This window comes from Euleptes europaea, chromosome 1 (assembly GCF_029931775.1).
Source record: "Euleptes europaea isolate rEulEur1 chromosome 1, rEulEur1.hap1, whole genome shotgun sequence".
NCBI lineage: Eukaryota > Metazoa > Chordata > Lepidosauria > Squamata > Sphaerodactylidae > Euleptes > Euleptes europaea.
This window is the reverse complement of record NC_079312.1, coordinates 104545449-104566921: the sequence shown is the minus strand read 5'-3', so window position 1 is coordinate 104566921 and position 21473 is coordinate 104545449. Positions and strand designations below refer to the sequence as shown.

Below are 21473 nucleotides of genomic sequence, written 5' to 3'. Positions count from 1 at the left end.
GAAGAATCTGGTCCCACTGCTGAACTTGGAATAAGCTTGGATGCAGTTCAGTAGTAACCAGCTTAAGATGCCTTCTAAGATTTCTCCAGGACAACGTTAGTCTCCAGTAAAGGATTGCCATTTGCTCGCAGACTCTCTGCAAAAGAGAATGGGATGCACTTGCTGTAGGGAAAAAAAAAAAGATACACAAGGGATGTATATCCAATCCTCCATTCCTCTCCCTGATAAAAGTCCAGTGTACCTGTTCAACCCACCCTGCATCCAATAAAGGAGACGATCCTGAAAGTCTCCTCCAGCAGCGCCCACTCGATTCACAGCTCAGTCTTTATTTTGTGCATCAGGTCCTTCTGGTCTATCTTATCTAGGTCATGATACCAGAGGTTGTAAGCTAAGAGGGCCACGTTTTTGGCTGCCACGGCGGCCATTTCCACCGAGCTGGCTGCCCACTCCACGCTGTTGAGGTAGTAGAGATGGTCATGGAGAATAATGGGCGGAAGAGTCCTGGAAGATTCATAAGAAGGACATGCCTGCCATTCCGTCACCTGGACAGAATAGTAGGAGCGAAAGAGCATCTTCAGCTCCTGCTTTTCCAGGGGATGCTGGGAGTGAACTCTCCACACAGCAGCCTCTTGGGGTTGTTTTCGCCTGAAGGTACCGGAAACGTTGACAGGGCAAATGTTATCCATGGAATTGAAGAAGAGGGCAGGAGAGTCTGTGGTGAGGACACTGGTGAAAGGGAAGAGCTTCGGATCAGAAAAACCAAAATAAGAGGAGTTGAGATAGCCGTGGACTATGGAGGTGATGGTGGTGTGAAAAGTTCCTGGAAACTCAGAAATGGGCGGGTCAAAGTTCTGAAAGGTGATGTTGCTCTTCTTATCATGCAGTTGTGTGGCAATGACCACTATGTCATAGAAACTGGAACCTTGGCCTTCCTCATCCTCATAGTGCACTTGGTAGAAGCTTTTTCCTTCTGGAAAGAGACAGGAGAGAGAAAATGCAAAACAGACACTCACAAAGGACAATAACCATCGCATCCAGGTGAGGGCTTCAGAGGAATAGTATGGACAGGCACAAGATGCTAGAGCAGGGTGTCGAACTCATTTGTTACAAGTGCCGGATATGACATAAAAATGTCACTTGGTTGGGCCGGGCCATGCCTCGCCAGCCCAGATTGGGAGCGGGGTCGGGGGGATGATGGCCTCAGCTGGCGAGCCTGCAGCGGGTTTGCCAGCCCATGTCGAGAGTGGGGCGGTGGCTGCCTTGGCTGGCTCACAGGCCGGATAAGAGCTCTCAAGGGGCCGGATCCCTCCCACGGGCCACATGTTTTACAACCCTGCCCAAAAGGATGGTAAATTTCCGTGAGTCACAACTCATCCCCAGTTCTCCTGCAATCCGTTAACCAGATCCTCTCCGCAGCTCCTTCATGACTTGTGGGTTTTAACTTCCAGACCCTGCTCAGGTGTCTTCCACACAGGGATGGGACTCTGTGGTTTCCCTGTTGCTGGTGCAGCTGCACATAAGGCAGCAGGCTCCACAAGGCAGGTTTCCCTGCCCCAAATCCCCAGCAGCGGCCACCTTCCTCCACCAGGCCACAGGGGCTTGTGCAATTAAAAAAGAAAGAAAGAAAAGGTAAGCACTACAACATGGTTATGTTGATATGCCATTGTAACTGTAGGGTGTTTTATGCATGGTCGCTTAACCCTCCTTTATTCCCTGTTTCAGCCAGGATCAAATTGTTGGGAATGCACGTTACCTCATTCCTTGGAAGCTCAACGCTGCTCCAACGCAAAACGAACCCAGCTTTCCCCATCCCTCTTCTGGCCCGAATTAAACCGTGGATCCTGGCTCATTCCGGAATCACTGAGCGAGCGTACAACTTTCTCGGGTTGAGCTTAGCCCCACCCTTTTCCAAACCCCTCTTCAAGGCAGCATGGAGATAGCCAAACAGGGGAAGCACAGAAGATTGGCTTCGCTCACAGCCAATCACAAAGCAGTGTGTAAAGAGGCAGGGATTCAAGTGCTTCCTGCTACCTCGGAGCTCTTTCTGAGCAAAAGAAAGGCTTTCTTAAAACGAGGCTTGGATTTCTCCCCCCCCCCTCTTTCAGATTGCTCCATTTTTTGTACTTAAAATGGTTTTTTTATGCGGAAGTTGGGTTTGGGGGGAAGGAAATCTTATCTCGCGAGGTAAGCCAATTACAGAGCAGCATTTAAAGGGGTGGGACTTGATTTGCACTTGGGAGACTGCTTTTCTGTATTCATGCCTCCATTAGCACACAGTTTTGTCTCTGATCATTCCAGCCAATGCAAACAGTTTCCCCCAACCTGGGTTACTTTGATCCTGGCTGAAACGGGGAATAAAAGTTAAAGTGACCATGCATAAAGGACCTAGGTGTAGCAAGTTCTCTGAATTCCCAGCTTTCATTCAAGTCTCTAGCACCTTTGATTGCAAAGATATGCCTTTTCCCATTTATCTCTGCAAGAGAAGCAGCTAGAGATTTACTTTAAAAAAATGAAATCTGAGAATTCAGAGAACCTCCTACACCTCTTTTTACAAATGTATATTGACATTTTAGTGCCGATTGTTTTTTTTTAATTAAGAGCCCTCTGGTGATGAGAAAAGGAAATGGCTGCCGTGGAGACAGGGTCACGGAAAAGGGCTGCTGTGTTGGTTGGGAACATCAGAAATCTTCCCACTCATACAGCAGCCATCCAAGTTTTACTGCACTCTTTCCCAAAACTGTGGAGCAAAAGTTTGACAAAGACTGGAGAAGATATGGATGAACAGAGGTACACAAATGCACCATGATGCTGTGGGGAAGCGGGGGGGGGGGAGAATACCATCTCCCCAAAGCACTGAACTTGAGGCAGATAACCCATGCAGAAGCCATCTTAGTTAGCTCAACAAGCCCCAACAAACCAACAGGGCAACCTGGACAAGTGACACGTGGGCCCTCATCAAAGGATGCAAAGCCAGGGAAATCTTTGCAAGTACGACAAATGGAGAAATCTCACTTTTGACAAACCCAGTGAAAGGGATGCTACGCATGGTCAAAATCTTAAGAGCAGAATGGTCATATGGAAGGAACTGTATGATGGGATGACACAGCAGGCTTCTATTTTGGAAAGTGTGAATTGACAGAATGGGTCAAACTAGAGCTACCATTTGTGCGTACAGCAAAAGGTCACCCACAGAGATACAACTGGGAATCTACAGGTGTTTTCTAGCTTGGGATTCAGCAAGTGTGAGACCATAGGGTGACAATGATACAAAATGAAATGACATGAACAGCAGCATGAGAGTGATTGGTTGTGTTGCCTCACAGAAAAGATTCCATCTGTCAGACTTGGCTAGCTACATTCACATAAATCAATTACAATAGTGATGAATACAGTATCCTAGGGGAAGTATCGTGTATTCCCAGGTAAAAAATATTGATTACTGAGTTACAGAAAATGCAGCGTTCTTGCAATAGAAGAGAAACCTGGAGAAGAGATGTGCAGACTCTAAACAAGACATCAGAAACAACTTCACATTTATTATACAATCAAACAATCTCCAGGAAAAACCCAAGATGTGTGTACAGTTGAGAAGGCCCTGGGAACATGGCTCCCAGCTGACCCCCTCTGGCTGCTTCCTTGCATGCATCTTCAAAGCACATGTGTGTATGTAAAGTGCCGTCACGTCACAGCAGACTTATGGCGACCCCTTATAGGGAAGAGACTAACAGAAGTGGTTTGCCAGTGCCTTCCTCTGCACAGCAACCCTGATATTCCTTGGTGGTCTCCCATCCAAATACTAACCAGGGCTGACTCTGCTTAGATTCTGAGTTCTGACGAGACTGGACTATACCATGCTGCCTTCCCTCCCCAAGGCACATTTAGGGAAATTTAATGTTAGAAGTGGCTTTTTATCTTGGTCGCTGGCACTAAGGCAAGTAATGGGACCAGCAACTGTCCACAAATAACAAGGGGCTGGACCCTTCAGAAGAGAAGGCACTGGCAGAACACATCTTTCCCTGCCTTCCCCCTTCCTCAACCAGCCTGCAGTTTGTCCCTGAAACTCCTCTCTAAAGACTGGCACAGCTGTGTAAGTAAAGCACACTGGAGGATGGGCTGCTGCAACTACAAGGGGGAAAGCGAGGAAAATCGTTGTGAGCTATGAATGGAAGAGGGGGAAAGAGGTGATTTTACTTGCTTCTCCTTTGTCACTGCAACCCCTGCATCCTGCCGCTCATTTCGTTCGCGAGGCTCTGCTGACCTCACAAAACATGTGTTTGCATGCAAGGTATGTTGCAGTGGCACGCACAATGCATGCAAATTACAATGCATGCAAATTACAATCACATATCGCTTTGCAGTCCCAATTCTTCCTTTAAGAACAAATTAACACCCTCTACCGAGGCCACCTAGCCCATTATGGTCTACTCTGATCCATCATGGCTGTCCAAGTTCTCAAGCTAAGACACATAACTTGCTCCCAGTATCATACATGAACACACATGAAGCTGCCTTATGCTGAATCAGACCCTTGGTCCATCAAAATCAGTATCGCCTACTCAGACTGGCAGCGGCTCTCCAGGATCTCAGGCGGAGGTCTTTCACATCACCTAGTTGCCTAGTCCCTTTAACTGGAGATTGAACCTGGGACCTTCTGCATGCCAAGCAGAGACTCTACCACTGAGCCACAGCCTCTGCTTCCAGACCTAGAAAGAGACGTACTGTATGGCTCACCTGAATTGTGCAGGGTAATGGCAGTCACAGTGGCCTGGATTACGTTGGCTTTGGTTAACTTCAGCAAACCGGAGCACACCAGCTTGTTGCCACCTTCCACAGCCCACATGTTGCCTTGCGCCCCTGCTAGTGACATGGCCCCTGAAGAAAACAACACAGAATGGGTGAGTGTCAACAGACCAAACGGGCTGAAGTCACACAGCACTGCCCCCTCCTGTGACACTCAACTTCAAGCCTTCAGGAAGGGAAGCCTTCCATTGGTCTTCCTTGGTGGACCTGGAGAATGATAACAAGGGAGCCACACACCTGCAAATGCAGGCACCAGTATGGATTGGCCGTAACTGGCACGCAGAATGGCCACAATGGCGTCATCAATGAAACGCTGTGCGATGCCAGCCTCCAGCAGGGATTCTGCCACAGAGCGCTGAGTCATGTTGACAAAGGCATCCCCACCCAGCGAATGTAGGAGTTCCTCTAGGCGAGAGAATGAATAGCCATGAGCCTGGTACTTGTAGATCCTGGAGGAGAAGGAGGAGAAGGAGAAGAAGAGTTGGTTTTTATATGCCAACTTTCTCTACCACTTAAGGGAGACTCAAACTGGCTTACAATCCCCTTCCCTCCCCCTCCCCACAACAGACACCCTGTGAGGTAGGTGGGGCTGAGAGAGCTGTGACTAGCCCAAGGTCATCCAGCTGGCTCCATGTGGAGTGGGGAAACCAACCCAGTTCACCAGATTAGCCTCTGCTGCTCATGTGGAGGAGTGGGGAATCAAACCCGGTTCTCCAGATCAGAGTTCACTGCTCCAAACCACCGCTCTTAACCACTACACCATGCTGATGCTGTGGAGCTTCCTTTCCAGAGACCTCAAGAACCTCCGGCATATTGTTCTGCATTTTTTCACGGCCTGATTAGCACACCATTTAGGTGCAAGGGGAAAGCTCATCCAGTTTTCCTTCAGCTCCTCTGGAAGGATGACATCCGTGTTACGTACCTCATGAACTTCTCCATTACCTCCTCCACCCACATCTGTAGGCGCAGGAAGCTCATGCCGTAGTGCCACCAGAGCCTAAAGAGATTCAAGAGGTACCAGTCTGTCTCCACAAGGACAAATTGCTCCCCACTGAAGACTGCACTTTTCCCTGCCACTTCCCGACGGTGCTTCAGTCCTGTATGAAGGAACAATGAGACACAGACTTTGTTTTTCATTGATGAGTGCGGATGCTCAGTAGTTGATCTTCACGTTTACATTCTTTCTCAAGCTACAACGAAAACAATCAAAATTTCCGACCTCACAATCACTGGTACTTTAGGGTAAGACAGCTGAATATACATGGGTTTTCCTGAAACATCAAAGTTTGACACCGATTTAGATCCAGAGCAGGACAAAAATGCCACAATTCATATTTTACCACAATTCATATTTTGCTCTTACCCAAGTGATTAGATGTGATAAAACAATCAGCGGGGGCCTTGTCCCTTGTTTTGAGGGCACAGGACCCAGCCAAGCAGGAACAAACATCAGCAGAGAGAGTTGTAGACCTTTTAATTTGATGCGCTTATAAAATACCAACAACAACAACAATAATCTTTTATTTTTATCCCGCCCTCCCCTGGCAAAGCAGTTCTCAGGGCAGCTCACACAATACAATAAAATTATAATACATATAATAAAATCAATTATAGCAACGCTGAAATTTTGCTCGAATTAGCCTAATACAAGGCACCAAAGCTGTACCCAGCAAGGAGAGATGTTTCTATGGCAGTAACATCTGAACTCGTATTACAGGGAGAGGGATGGACCTCGATTACTTTAAAGTGGAAGCAAATCAGAGGGTGGGGAGGGCTTCATATGAATGCCCCACCTTGGTGCTACGTGCGCATCTATTTCTGCTATTTTGACACTACACAACTCTGCTGCACTAGCACAGACTCCTTGCCATTTTGTTTCCCCTCCTCCTTTTCACAAGTATCATCTGGCAGTTACAGCCCCCCACCCCTTCCCCATCCTGATCTTTACTGCAGAGGATTGTCAAGGTTAAGTGGGGTTGGACGCAGGAAGATCCTGCAGTGCCCAAGATGTCTTTTAAAAGGGAATGAGAACGTAACTTCTGCTAGGCTTTAGAGACTTTTCCTAGCATTAACAGTGCTAGGAATTCCTAGCATTAACAAGGGGAGCAGCTGTGGCTCAGTGATAGAGCATCTGCTTGGCATGCAGAAGGTCCCAGATTCAATCCCTGGCATCTCCAGTTAAAGGGACCAGGCAGTAGGTGATGTGAAAGACCTCTGCCTGAGACCCTGCAGAGCCACTGCTAGTCTCAGTAGACAATATTGACTTTCACGGTCCAAGGGTCTGATTCAGTATAAGGCAGCTTCATGTGTTCAACAAGCTAAAGGACTATTTTTTTGGAAATCCTCAGAATCCCCACTTCTCCAAATCACATGCTAATGTGTACTATTCTCAGGTTGCAAGGAACTCAAAGGGTCATAAAATTCAACCTTCTGCCACAAGATACAATTTAGCATATCCAAACTGTAACACAACCATTATAATCCCTCATAGTATACATTATTGTGTGCCTGAAAAGACAAAAGCAAAAAAACCCACGATCCACCACACCAGAGACACTTACAAGGCATGACAAGAGTATACAAAACCTTTAAGTCCCAGTTCATCAGCTGTGCCCACACTCACCCAGCAGTTTCACAAAGTCTTGCATGTGCAAATTGAGGGAGTGGATGGAAGCTCCTCCACTTTCGTACTGCTGTTTGTTGACAGTGACTGTGGCCAGGCGACCGCCCACCGTGTCCTTTTCGTACACATCCAGCTGCACCTGCGGCCCAAAATGCTGCTGCAGAAAGTGGGCCACTGACGAGCCACCAATCCCAGCTCCTATCACGGCTGCCGGAGAAAAGAGGAGAAGCAGGCATTAGACATCACACAGGTAGATTCAGAAGAAGAGTTGGTTTTTATATGCCAACTTTCTCCACCACTTAAGGAAGAAACAAACTGGCTTCCCCTCCTGCAACAGACACCCTGTGAGGTAGGTGAGGCTGAGAGAGTGTGACTAATCCAAGGTCACCCAGCTGGCTTCATGTGTAGCAGTGGGGAAACCAACCCGGTTCACCAGATTAGCCTCCGCCGCTCATGTGGAGGAGTGGGGACTCAAACATAGTTCTCCAGATCAGAGTCCACCACTCCAAACCACTGCTCTTAACCACTACACCTTTGTATCATAACACTTTGGACCATCTGCCCTCCCTCCTTCGAGGACAAGAGGGCTGGTTTAAAAGCAGTTCTTGAGACAGATTTTGTACAGTGTTATGATATAAATAATTTTATATTTTTGCAATAAAATTTAAAACAAAAATAACGAACGAAGCACAATGGGTAGCCGTGTTTGTCTGTAGCAGTAGAAAAGAGCAAGAGTCCAGTAGCACTTTAAAGACTAACAAAATTTCTGGCAAGGTATGAGCTCTCATGAGTCACAGCTCACTTCTTCTCGAAAGCTCATACCCTGCCAGAAAATTTGTTAGTCTTTAGGGTGCTACTGGACTCTTGCTCTTTTCTGCTACAAAGCAGTTCATGTCAAGCAGGAAGGATACCATAAAACTAACAAGCTTTCCCCAGCTCAGTCATTTTGCCTGGTGCTTTCCAGATTTCCTTTGCGAACATTTAAGATTTGTATGATACAAAGCAGCTAGGAAAGTTTCACTGGAGGCCACGGGATACTTTGAGCACCTGAATACGCCACCAGTTGAGTTGCTCTCACACATATACATACCAAACCTTACCTATTCTCCCAAGCTTCAACTTGATGCTAAATTTGGCATTAAACTCTGACTACCATTGAGGGCAAATCCTTAATCCCTAGGAGTGGCCACCTTCCTCCACTGGGCCACCAGGGCTTGTGCAATTACACAAAACTCAGTCGGCTGACCAAAATGAGGCACAGCAAGCAGTCATAAGAACATAAGAAAAGCCCTGCTGGAGGAGCTTCCGGTGGTGCGCTGGGACGAGTAAGACGTTCCCTCAGGCTGTCCTGAGGGAAATCCAAGTTTGCGCTAATTTAGGGGTGATATATGCACCCCAATCCGACCCTTGCAAGTGGGTCGGACAGCAGGAACTCCCTGCAGCCCATAAACGCAGTGTGACCTCCCAAAGACTGAGGCAGCTTTATAAGCCCCCCAGAGCTCTGGACGCCGGTCCTGCGAGGGCACATAGGGAAAGGAATCGCCAAAACGCAACTTTGGCATAAGGCTCTACCCTCCACCACCTTAATACCAACATAAAGGACTATTTTAAGAGAAGAACCTCACCTCTCGATGCCTAAGTGAGTACAAAGAACCCTTCGTCTTTTACTGGCATTTTCCAATAACCGGGGGGTAGATGAAGATATTCCCAGTACCTCTGCTCCTCCCTTATTTTAATCGGGAAAGTTTGATTTGTAAATTCCATCAGGATTAGCGGCAGGAGCCTTATCAAACAGATCAGCTTAAATCAAAACAAAGAGTTGGAAGGACGCTTAGATGACGGACTAAAATCTCTACCAATGAGAAGCAACTCTGAGGGAAGGGGAGGGCGAATTTCTTCCTGATTCTCTGGTGAAAAAGAATTTCCTGCCACGTTAGCAGCAAGGGATTCATCAGACCGGAAGCCCCTCTATACCACCCTCTCTATCATCTGAGTCACAACAACAGGAAGCAAGCTGGAGGACCGAATACGCGTCGCACTTGAGTAACACAGAAATAATTCCTGAAGGAAATAACCATCGAGATGAGGCGGTAGAAGGTCCACGGCAAATACAACTTCCGGAATACTTCCTGGTAGATCCGACCTAGAGCGTCCAGTAAAACTCGTTGGTATTTCAAAATTTTATTAAGCTGTTTTAAAGCCAAATTCAGCTCTTTTCAACCCGAAAAAATTATTAAGCTGATCATTGAATTACCCTCTATTAACCACCATCTGGAGGGCCCTGTCTGAGGACATGACTTTTACCAGCCTTATTCCAATGTAAATGTCTGGAACCCGACCCCGTTCTGGCTCACTGCATAGCCCTGCCTATACTAAACTGAAGGACTCAGCACAAGTTTTAGCTATGGATAAGAAATTTCAGGATATGTTAGCCAAACAAACAGAGGCAACAAATAAGCAGCTTGAACAGATGTCTACACAGATGTCTACACAGATGGCACAGTTAACTTCTATGATGACAAATCTAGGCCAAGCATCTCAAGCTATTGACCATAAATTGGATGTGGTAACAGGAGATCTTAAAGAAGTAAAAACTCAAATGAGTATTATGCAGTCAGATATGCAAGCAATGGATTCATCAATAAAGAAAGTGATGGAAGAGCATAAGGATACAAAGAAAAAATTAGCAAGCCAAGAAAAACAGATTGAAACAATACAATTAAATCAGACAACAGTAAAAGATCAAATAGCCATGATGGAGATGAGAGTGAGAGAGGCCAACCTTCGTCTGCGCAACCTTCCAGATATGATGGGAGATAACAAAGAAACTGTAGTCCCAAATCTGGCTTACCTGTTTCAGATGGACGAACAAGAATTGAACCAAGCTATTAACAGAGTATACAGAATACCATTACCTGCTAGAATGAAAAGATCTAAGCCAAGAGACCTGATGATAGTGTTCTATGACACTAGGATTAAGGATAAGATCATGAAGATGCATTATGACAACCCGGTGTCAGCAGGAGATATTCCTCTAATTTTATTAAAGGACATACCAAGACATTTACTCTCACAGAGGAATAATTACAAAGAATTTGTGTCTGTTCTGAAAGCTAATGGTATCAAATATCGCTGGATTATGCCACAAGGCTTGGCTTTTACCTACAAAGAAATGAAAATGACAATTACATCTACAGCAGATGTGGGAAAATTTCTGAGAAAATATAAATCAGATCTTAAAGGATTAACTGGGGATCAAAAGGAAGAGGAAGAAGAACAAGAAGAAGAAGAAGAACCACAGGGAGCAGCAGGAGGAACTAAATTATAGACTGCATATTTTGCTTCAATAATCATTGTACCATGGCAAAAGTAATTTCTTGGAATGTGAATGGTTTGAATGAAAAAACTAAAAGGGCTAGAATTTTTAAATATCTACAGAAGTATAAATACTCCCTAATTTGTTTACAAGAGACTCATATAGCAAAAAAACACAAAAAATATTTGGATAGACAAATGCTTGGACAAGCATTTGTGGCATCGGCCGAAACAAAAACTAAGGGAGTAGTAATATATGCTCATTCTAGCCTTAGTCCTGAACTACTATATAAAGACAATGAAGGGAGAATTGTAATTATAAAAACCAAAATATTGGGGCAAAAGACGATTGTGGTAGGAATATATGCTCCCAATGAAGGAAAAACAAAATTTTATGGACAATTGCATGAACTGATCTCTCAGTATGCCAATGACCAGATTTTATTGATGGGTGACTTAAATGGCGTTATTCTCCCAATTTTGGATAAAAAATCAAAAGCAAAAGACGAAAATGAAGGATGTTTACCTAAAACTTTCTTCACCATGGCTACAGAATTGGAATTACAAGACATCTGGAGAACAATGAATACTACAGCCAAAGAATATACCTTTTATTCAGCGAGACATGACTCACACTCCAGAATAGACATGATTTGGTCTAGTAAATCAATTTTTACGCAACTACGTAAAATACATATTTTACCAAGAACTTTTTCTGATCACAATCCGGTTACATTTGAGTGGAACAATAAACAAGCATTCAGATGGCGACTGAATGATAAACTTTTAAAGGAAAATAAGATTCAAAAAGAATTATATGATCTGATTAAAGATTTTTTTGAAATCAATCTTAATGGAGAAACTACGTTGAATATAGTGTGGGATGCGTTTAAAGCAGTTCTAAGAGGATTTATGATACAGAAACATGCAGCGTGGAGGAAAACTCAACTACAATTTACCAATAACATACTTTGGGATTTACAAAATTTGGAACAAAAACTTGTTATGGTGTTACAAGAAGAAGAGAAAAATGAAATACAAATGAAGATTTCTGTATCTAAACATCAATTAAATTTGGTCATAATGGAGGAAATGAACAAAAACTTAAAATTTGCCAAACAAAAATATTTTGAACATGCTAATAAACCTGGGAAATTTTTAGCAACACAACTGAAAGACTCATTTCAGAAGAAGATTATAACAAAAATCCAAACTGCTAAAGGACCAGTTCATTCAACTACAGATATACAAAAAGAATTTGTTTCATTCTACACTAAGCTGTATCAGAAAGAAAATATTTCAAAACAGAAAATAGATAAGTTTTTAAGTTCAATACAGATGAATATTCTTTCAACAGACCAACGAGAATGGATAGATGCTCCAATCACAAGGGAAGAAATACAAGAAGCAATAATGAAACAAAAGCCGGATAAGACACCTGGACCAGATGGAATAACTGCTCTATTTTATAGAACATTTAGTGACAACTTAGCAGACTTTTTTGTATCACTTTGCAATACAATTTTGGATAAGGGAGTAGCCCCAGAAACTTGGTCACATGCATATATATCGTTGATACCTAAGGAAGGAAGAGACCCAGAAAGAACATCAAATTATAGACCTATTTCGTTGTTAAATGTGGATTATAAGGTTTATGCCTCGGTCTTATCGAATAGGATAAGAAAATTTATTAAAGACCTTATACACGAAGATCAGGCGGGCTTTGTTCCAGGAAGGCAAATTAAAGACAATATAAGAATCTTATTGGACTCATTAGAATATTATGATCAGAATATACAACGATCAGCCGCCTTTGTATTTTTGGATGCGGAAAAAGCCTTTGATATGGTCTCATGGGACTTTATGGAAAAAACATTGGTAAAATTAAATTTTGGAGACCGTTTTTTGAAAGGTATATCAGCTATTTACACATCCCAACATGCGAAAATTTTGGTGAATGAATCAATGTCGGAAAATTGTCAAATTAAGAAAGGAACTAGACAAGGCTGTCCTTTGTCTCCGTTATTATTTTTGTTGGTGTTGGAAACATTATGTTGTAAACTAAGGAGTATGGAGGACATTCGCGGTCTAAAAATTAAAAAACATGAATTTAAATTGAGAGCATTCGCGGATGACCTCCTGTTAATTCTGGAAAACCCAACACAATCAATGAAGTTACTACAAGAGACTCTGGACGATTTTGGGGAAATATCGGGATTTAAAGTTAATCAAGAAAAAACAAAGACAATATTCAAGAATTTATCAGAAATAGAACAACAGGAATTCGTCTCGTTTACAGGTTGGGAGAAGGCCAACAAAGTTAAATATTTGGGAATCTGGATCTCAGCGAAGAACAAAGAATTGTTAACCAACAACTACTTTAAATTATGGGGTAAAATAAAAACTGATATGACTATTTGGTCAAATAAAAAGTTGTCACTATTGGGACGTATTTCAACAATTCAAATGAATGTGTTACCAAGGATGCTCTTCTTATTCCAAAATTTGCCTATAATATCACATGTTAAATACTTTGATACTTGGAGGAAGGACATTTTAAACTTCATCTGGCAAGGGAAAAAACCGAGGATTGCTTATAAATACTTGGTGGACCTTAAAGTTAGAGGAGGTTTAGCACTACCAAACTTTCAACTTTACGCTGAAGCGGTAGCCTTAACATGGCTAAAAGACTGGATAACCTTATCAAATACACGTTTACTGGAGCTTGAAGGCTTTAATAATATTAGTGGATGGCATGGCTATTTATGGTATGACAAAATTAAGATACAAGCATCATTTAGGAATCATATAATCAGGTCCTCTCTACTGCGTATCTGGATGAAATATAAACATATTTTGTAACCAACAACTCCGATGTGGATTTCACCGCAAGAAATGCTAACACTACGTCCACTTAGACTGGACAAATTTATAATTTACCAGGAATTAATTAATTGGGAGGGGAAAAAATGTTCATTAAAGAAATTTCAATTTCTCAAAGAGGATTTACACTGGTTGCAATATTGTCAGATTAAATCAGTTTTTGTACAAGATATTAAAAATGGATTTTCTAAAGAAAAGTCCCCTTTCCACAAGATGTTACTAGAAAACAATCTGAAACTGATCTCTAAAATGTACAATCTACTTTTAACATTATATTGTGAGCAGGAGATAATTAAACCAACTATGATTGATTGGGCTCAAAATATCGGACATGATATTGCTTTTAATAAATGGGAAAGACTTTGGTCAAAAGATTTGAAAGGAATAAACGCGCAATCAATTCGAGAAAACATTTATAAAATGATGTATAGATGGCATTTAACACCTAAGAAGATGGCAAAGATATATAAAGTGACATCCCCTAAATGTTGGAAATGTAATACGGAAATTGGTTCCTTTTACCATATGTGGTGGACTTGTGATAAAGCTAAAGATTTTTGGGATATGATATACAATGAACTGAGACTAATAGTACAAAAAAATATACCCAAAACACCAGAAATGATGCTATTAAGTATGATACCTGACGACTTGCTAATACAAAGAACGTTTTTGATCTATGCTACAACAGCTGCGAGACTGCTTTATGCAGCAAAATGGAAGGGGGCAGAAATTCCCGAGAAAAAAGACTGGATTGGGAAAATGTTTGAATTGGTGGAAATGGCAAAACTTACAGCCATTTTAAATGAAAAAGACAATGTTCGATTTTTAGGGGAATGGGAGGATTGGATGAAATATTGTGAATATGAATTAAAACTGGGAAAAATGGAAGAATACTTATTAATCTGATCTAGAAGACACAATTAATATTAAGAGTTATAATCATTTATATTAATAGAAGATGTTTTATGAAAGTTAAATGAATTTATGATAGTTAAGATCAGACCAATTATGATGGGATGAATATTTTATTAAGAGGCGGAGAGAGGTGATGGGGAAGCCATAAATTTTCCTCTAATTTGTTTTTTTTTGTTATGAATTCAAGAAATTATAACAACATAGAGTTAGAATTTTGAATTTCATATTGCTTTTATTGTTATTTACTATCATGGAAAATTTGTATTATAAAAACCAATAAAATTATTATAAAAAAGAAAAGAAAAGAAAAGCCCTGCTGGATCAGAGCAAAGCCCATCAAGTCCAGCAGTCTGTTCACACAGTGGCCAAACAGGTGCCTACAGTGGTGCTATTCGGTGGTAGCAAATGAACTAACCTGTTTTTATTCTGGCACAAAGACTAACCTGTTTTTATTGTAGCACAAAGCTGTGCCTTTAAGGTGCCCCAAGATTCCTGTTAATTTTTACAGGACACACAATGTCTGTCATGAATTATTTCAAGATTGGATCGATTCCAAAACAGTAGTCCATGGTGGTCTCTTGCAGCAAAACCAACAAAGAATCTCATGGCGCCTGAAAGACGACAAAGTTTCTGAGGCATCACCTTTCACGGGCTTGAGCCCGCTTTGTCGAATACATGGAACAGTCACCTACGCAAGTAGGTATATACTCCCAGAGTACACAGGAAAAAGGAACACCTTTATTTTAAATGGTTGTATCTCCAAGACAACAAAGAAAGGCGAACCAGCTCAAGGGACAGCACTTGACCGTATCAAGCAAGGCACAAATAGATCCAGTTGGCATAGATGTGATCCTATGAAGGCTAGCAGCCCACAGTGATGCACAATCATAGTAAGACCAATGCTACAAATAAAGATGACCAATTCCTTTCTGTGGTGAACAAGGATTTCCTGAAACCAAATTCTATGGTGTCAACCTCCCAGGATTTTCCAAATCATCCAAAAGAAATATCTTGGGGGGGGGGGAGTCATGTAATATATATTTCATTAAGCCCATCCAAAATTATTCGGTTCTAGAGAACCTGAAAGCTTGCACACTTATTAGTGTCATTTTGCTTGGCTGTAACATTACACAGCATTTCATTTTTGGATTCTTCTTTACTTGGAATTGCTTCCTCTGGATGACTCCAGTGCAAAGCCACCAAATTCATGAACACACATGACACTGTAGAATCTGGTCTCAACAAATCCTGGGAACATCTAGCTTAGCACAGAAAGTCACTGTCCCTCTTTAGTTTATTTACACAGCTGAATACACCATTCACCACCAGTAACTAACAGGCTGGAGTGGAAAGAAGGTGGCTGTCACCGGGTGTCTTCTGCGAGTACAGAAGAAGACGCGGAAGATGGGGGCAGCATTGGTGAAAGCAGAGACATTTAACTAGGGTTGCCAGGTCCCTCTTGGCCACTGGTGGGAGGTTTTGGGGTGGAGCTCGAGGAGGGTGGGGTTTGGGGAGGGGCTTCAATACCATAGAGTCCAATGGCCAAAGTGGCCATTTTCTCCAGGGGAACTGATCTCCATCAGCTGGAGATCCAGCGTAATAGCAGATCTCCAGCTAGTACCTGGAGGTTGGCAACCCTACATTTAACAGGGAAGAGAAGCGCACGCACACACACACACTCACTCTACAGTTCAAGGGGTTTTGTGTGCATGAACGGGGAGGGGGAGAAGAACCCACGGAAGAATTGCAAAGAGCCTCCTGGAGGCTGTGCAACACAAGAAACCGACGACCCGTCGTTCATCGCTGCTCTGCAGCATCTCACGACAAGCCAAACCAGCCTCTTCTTCAGCACCGCTGCTAGATCCTCGTCACCCGCGTTCTTTCCCATATCGTAATATAATTATTTTTAAAATAAATTTAGATTATTTGGGGTTAACCAAATGCCTCAACGTTTTATTTTACGTTCAATAGAGAATCCTAAACGTTGTGATAGTTCTTGCCGCTACATTTTACGTCCCCCGCGTTCTTTCCGACAACCCCCCCCCCTCCTGCCCTCCTCGTCCCCATCCCGGGAGGCCTGGCTCCGAGCGGCAAGACCCGCACGCCACGAACGAGCCCGCGCGGGGGGGGGGGGGGAGAGGACCGCCTACCTATTTTGCCCGGCGGAGCATCCCCTGCGGCGGCTGCAGAGGACGCCGCCCGCATCACCCCTACCGCTACGGCCAGAGAGACCAGGAGCCGCGACGCGCGAGGCGGCCGAGGCGAGCCTGCCATCATGGTGGGGGTGCGGGTGCGGGGGGGGGGAGGAGCTGGGCGGAGGAAGAGGCCGCGCCCAGCAAAAGCGATTGCAGCGGCGCGAGCCAAGCGGCCCAACCGGCTCGCCCACGTGACCGGCGAGGCGCCGCGGGCTCCGGCCGTCCCGGGGAGGGCGTCCGAGGGAGGCTGCTCATTGGCTGCGCCTCTCGCGGCCTCGCCTTGGTCTTCCGTGCCACGAAGGACCGCCCCCTTAAAGAGACCCCGCCCCAGCGGGGGCCGGCCGGGCGCAAAGCGTGCTCCGCAAGAAGAAACAGACCGCGAGAGAGGGTTGCCGGGTTTTGGGGGCGGAGCCTGAGGAGGGCGGGGTTTGGGGAGGGGAGGGACTTCAATGCCATAGAGTCTAATTGCCCAAGCGGTCATTTTCTCCAGGGGAACTGATCTCTATCGGCTGGAAATCCGTTGTTGTTGTTGTTTTTAAATAAATTTTTATTGGTTTTTACAAATAACAAAAATAAAATTAAAAAAAAAATTACATAACAAATTGTAAATCATATAAACAAATAACTAAAAATAAAAATACACAAATACAAAAAGAGCACTTTTACAATTTTACATCTTCTATTTTACTACAATTTTACATCTTCTATTATAATATTATGGAATCAACAGTGCCCATACCCACCACCCACCTTAAATGTGTCTCCCACCACCACTGGACTTCCGGAGACGTATTCTGACAGTATTAAAAAGGCTGGAGATCCGTTGTAACAGCAAGAGACCTCCAGCTACCACCGGGAGGTTGGGAACCCTACCGTGAGAAGACATGGCGGTTGATAAAGAGCTGCTAGAGCTGGATTTGTACGAGTTGTTGGGAGTTGGCGAGAAGGCGGTGGATAAAGAGGTTAAGAAAGCCTACAGACAAAAGGCGTTGTCTTGCCATCCAAGAGTCCAGTAGCACCTTAAAGACTAACAAAAATATTTTCTGGCAGGGTAGGAGCTTTCGGGAGCCACAGCTCACTTCTTCAGATCTGAAGAAGTGAGCTGTGGCTCACGAAAACTCCTACCCTGCCAGAAAATATTTTTGTTAGTCTTTAAGGTGCTACTGGACTCTTGCTCTTTTCTGCTACTGCGGACGGACTAATACGGCGACCCACTGGGAATTGTCTTGCCATCCAGATAAACATCCAGATAATCCCAAAGCAGACGAGCTCTTTCATCAGTTGTCTCAGGCGCTGGCAGTTCTCAGACGCAGCAGCAAGGGCAGCCTACAATAAAGTGAGAAAAGCCAAGGAACAGGCAGCAGAAAGGACTCGGAAACTCGATGAAAGGAGGAAAAAAAGCCGTTTGCCCTTGAAGCCCGGGAAAGACAAGCCCAGGCCAAGGTTTACGAGGAGGAGGAGATCCGGATAACCAGGGCGTTAGAAGAAGAGATCCTACGGCTACGGGAAGAGGGATCCTGCCAACTGGAGGAGCAACAAAGGCTCGTCCAGGAGCAAATTCGACTTGAGAGAGAGCAGAGAGTACGAGGCAAACGCAATGGGCATGGAGAGGATGACAAAGGAACCCCCAGGCTCAAACTGCAATGGAAGTGCAAGAAAGGAGATGAGACAAAAGGAGGCTACTCAAAAGAAGTTCTCCTGCAAATCTTACAGAAGTATGGCAAGGTCCTGAATCTAGTGATCTCAAGCAAGAAGACTGGAAGCGCAGTAGCTGAATTTGCCACGGTGAAAGCTGCTGAGATGGCAGTAAAGAACGAAGTTGGCCTGATAAACAGTCCTCTAAAGATCTCCTGGCTAGAGGGCCGGCCACAGAACAGTGCGGTGTATTCTGATGGCACCATCCAGCCACGAATAACCCAGGGTTCTGTGGTTTCCGAACGCAACTATGAAAGTCTTGTGATGATGCGGATGCGCCAAGCCACTGAGAGACAGAAACTGATAGAGCAGATGAAACAAGAGGATGTGTATGTAGTCTTGCACGTAACATAAGGAAGAACAGAATTCTCTTAGGCCTTTTTTGCATGGTCAATTTTGATGCTCGCTCAAAGCTTTTCACAGTCCTGATGCAAAAAGAGAAGTTCCACTCGCCCGCTCATTTGTTCCTGTTTGCATAACCATTAGAATATGCATAGCTAATGTGCCTCTGTTGTTTTGCATTGTTACACCAAAGGTCACGTTATATGGGCTTTTTTTGTAATGTGAAGCAGGTATGCGCCAGCTTCGCAGTCACTTCCGGAATGATGGTTCAGCATGCAAAATTAAAAAAAAAAAAGCGGGACAATTCAGCCTGGAATGCGCTTCTAATTACCCTGCTAAAATGGCCTTACACTTCTTAAATTAAGTCAATAAACACCGTTTTAAAAAACAGTTGTTTTTCTGAGTAAATAAACTGATAAAGGGTACATATTTAGTGAAGGATTCAAAGATCTTCATATATGGCTTTAAAATTGGTTGGAGCTTACTAGTTGTTTCCACTGGTTTTGCATGTTCTTCTTAGGTGGAAGGAGTCTTCCACCCACTCAAAAGCTTATGCCAGTGGAAGAGCCTCTTGCCAGAGGAATACACCAATGAACCGGCTTATAGGATCCAACCCTCTGTGGCAACAGCTGATCCCCCTGGGCCAAACCTTTTGCCCAGTTCCTTGTCAACCATTTTCTTCCTCCCAGTGACAAAACGTGAGCCGGTTTATACATAATTCTAGTCATCTGGAATCTGCGAGGGATTGCTTGGCAGTTACAGCTTATAGCAATGCTTACTACATTCATTTTGAAGTTTTTTTCCCCATGTAAACACCTTGCATATAAAGGTCCTAGGCTTCCATTTCTGACCTCTTGTGATAAAGAGAATTTCAGGTAGTATTCATGAAAGGACTTCTTGAAATAAAGGCGGCTTCGTGAATAAAAGTTTAAATGTGGCGTTTATTAACATAAAAGTTGCTTTATTTCTGTCCTAGGCATGTTAAGAGTTCAACAACAATAAAATATGATTTCTGAATTAAAAAAGAGAGAGAGACCGCCCAATTAGAGCACAGGCTGATAGGATGATACAACACTTGATTGTACAGACAAGGTACCCCTGTCTAAAGCTGGTTTTTAAACTGTAATCTTTGGTCCTCTTTACCGTGCAAAGCCCCTAATTCACCTTATTTGACTGCCCTACAATTCCATAACTACGCATTCCTCTACCCGCTGATCCGCCCCTGCAACTCCCTGTTGGGGGGGGTACACTAAGAGGAGGGTCGGTTGAGGGATCGAGTGACGTTTTGCACTCTAAGTGGGGATGTACTAAAAGGAATTACAAGAATGCCCATTGGGGAGAAAAGGATATGCCTGAAGGCCCCTCTAGGGTTGCCAGGTCCCTCTTCGCTACCTGTGGGAGGTTTTTTGGGCAGAGCCTGAGGAGGGACTTCAATGTCATAGAGTCCAACTGCCAAAGCGGCCATTTTCTCCAGATGAACTGATCTCTGTCGCCTGGAGATCAGTTGTAATAGCAGATCTCTAGCTAGTATGTGGAGGTTGGCAACCCTAGACTCATGGGATAGAAAGGGAGTGAGGAATACCAGTTGACTCCCATGGATTCCACTGGAAAACATTACAGGACAGAAAAGTTGCAATGAAAACATGGAACTGATTTTGAGAAACATGCCCTGGGCCTGGAAAGACAGTCCCCAGAGTGGAATAACGATCCCTGGGCCAAGATAAACTGCTCTGGCAATGGCATTACAGCCCCCATAGTGGAATGATGGTCTCTAGGACTGGCATCAGTGCTCCGGAACTGGAATGACAGCCCACACAGCAGAATTAGTCCCTGGGAGCGGCATAAGTGTTCTGGAACTGGAATGGCAGCCTCCAGAATGGAATAATGGCACCTTGGAACATATTATAAATGTTCTGGAACTGGAATGGCAGCCCCCAGAGTAGAATGATGGTCCCTGGGTCTGGAGTCAGTGCTCTGTATTCCAGTGCCAGAGACTTATGATTCCACTGTTGGGGCTTTCATTCCAGTCCCCAGAGTGGGATTCTTGAAATCCATTCCACAGTTTCCTTGCAACCTTTGTGCACTACAATGTATTTCAGTGGAGCCCATTGGCGTTGTGGATCTCATTATTTACTATGGACCTTCAGGCATCTCACACACCATAAAGCTAAGTAAGGCTGTAATGAAGAAAGTTAGAAAGGATATTAAATCAAAAGCATACAGTTCAACGGTAGTGTAATGCAATAAAATAACAAAGCTGTCTCGCTATCTTACTGGAGTCCTAGCAAAGCTGGTTCTTGAGGCAAATAGTTTCCAGAGCATAATACAAGTGTCTTTCTGCATCAAGGAAGGGGTTAAAGGGGAAAAGGTAAAGAGACAAATGTTCTTCTCACTAGCTACGCTTAATGGAGAAAGCTCACCCTAACCTGAAATCTACAACCCATCACGGGGCTGCATCCATGGAACTTTCCAGGGTGTGAGTTCCCCCTCCCATACTAGGTTCCCAACTGAAACACATTTAGCTAGCTTGAGAACCTGTCCTTAGAAAGTGGTGGTTGCATGGGATTGCACTCTGCACCTGCAGAGGCAAAAAAAAAAAAAAAAAAGACTTCAGGCTGAAAAGGTTTAACCTGAAAATTAGGAGGTTGAAATCGAATTTAGAAACAGGTCTTCTTGGATTAGTTATTATGGATCACCATACA

General features: G+C 43.9%; 1 protein-coding gene and 1 pseudogene across 1 annotated transcript; one reads left to right on the top strand and one right to left on the bottom strand.

Moving 5' to 3' along the window:
• Nucleotides 1-202: 202 nt before the first annotated feature.
• On the bottom strand, nt 203-16816 carry PCYOX1L (prenylcysteine oxidase 1 like). Its single transcript, XM_056867051.1, has 6 exons — nt 16690-16816; nt 7424-7630; nt 5723-5897; nt 5038-5249; nt 4732-4872; nt 203-970 (listed from the first exon to the last, which is right to left on the bottom strand). The coding sequence occupies exons 1-6, from the start codon at nt 16814-16816 to the stop codon at nt 312-314; spliced, it is 1521 nt and encodes a 506-aa protein (XP_056723029.1). The 3' UTR covers nt 203-311.
• A 795-nt stretch (nt 16817-17611) lies between these two features.
• Nucleotides 17612-18783, top strand: LOC130476031 (dnaJ homolog subfamily C member 17-like; annotated as a pseudogene).
• The last annotated feature ends 2690 nt before the right edge of the window (nt 18784-21473 follow it).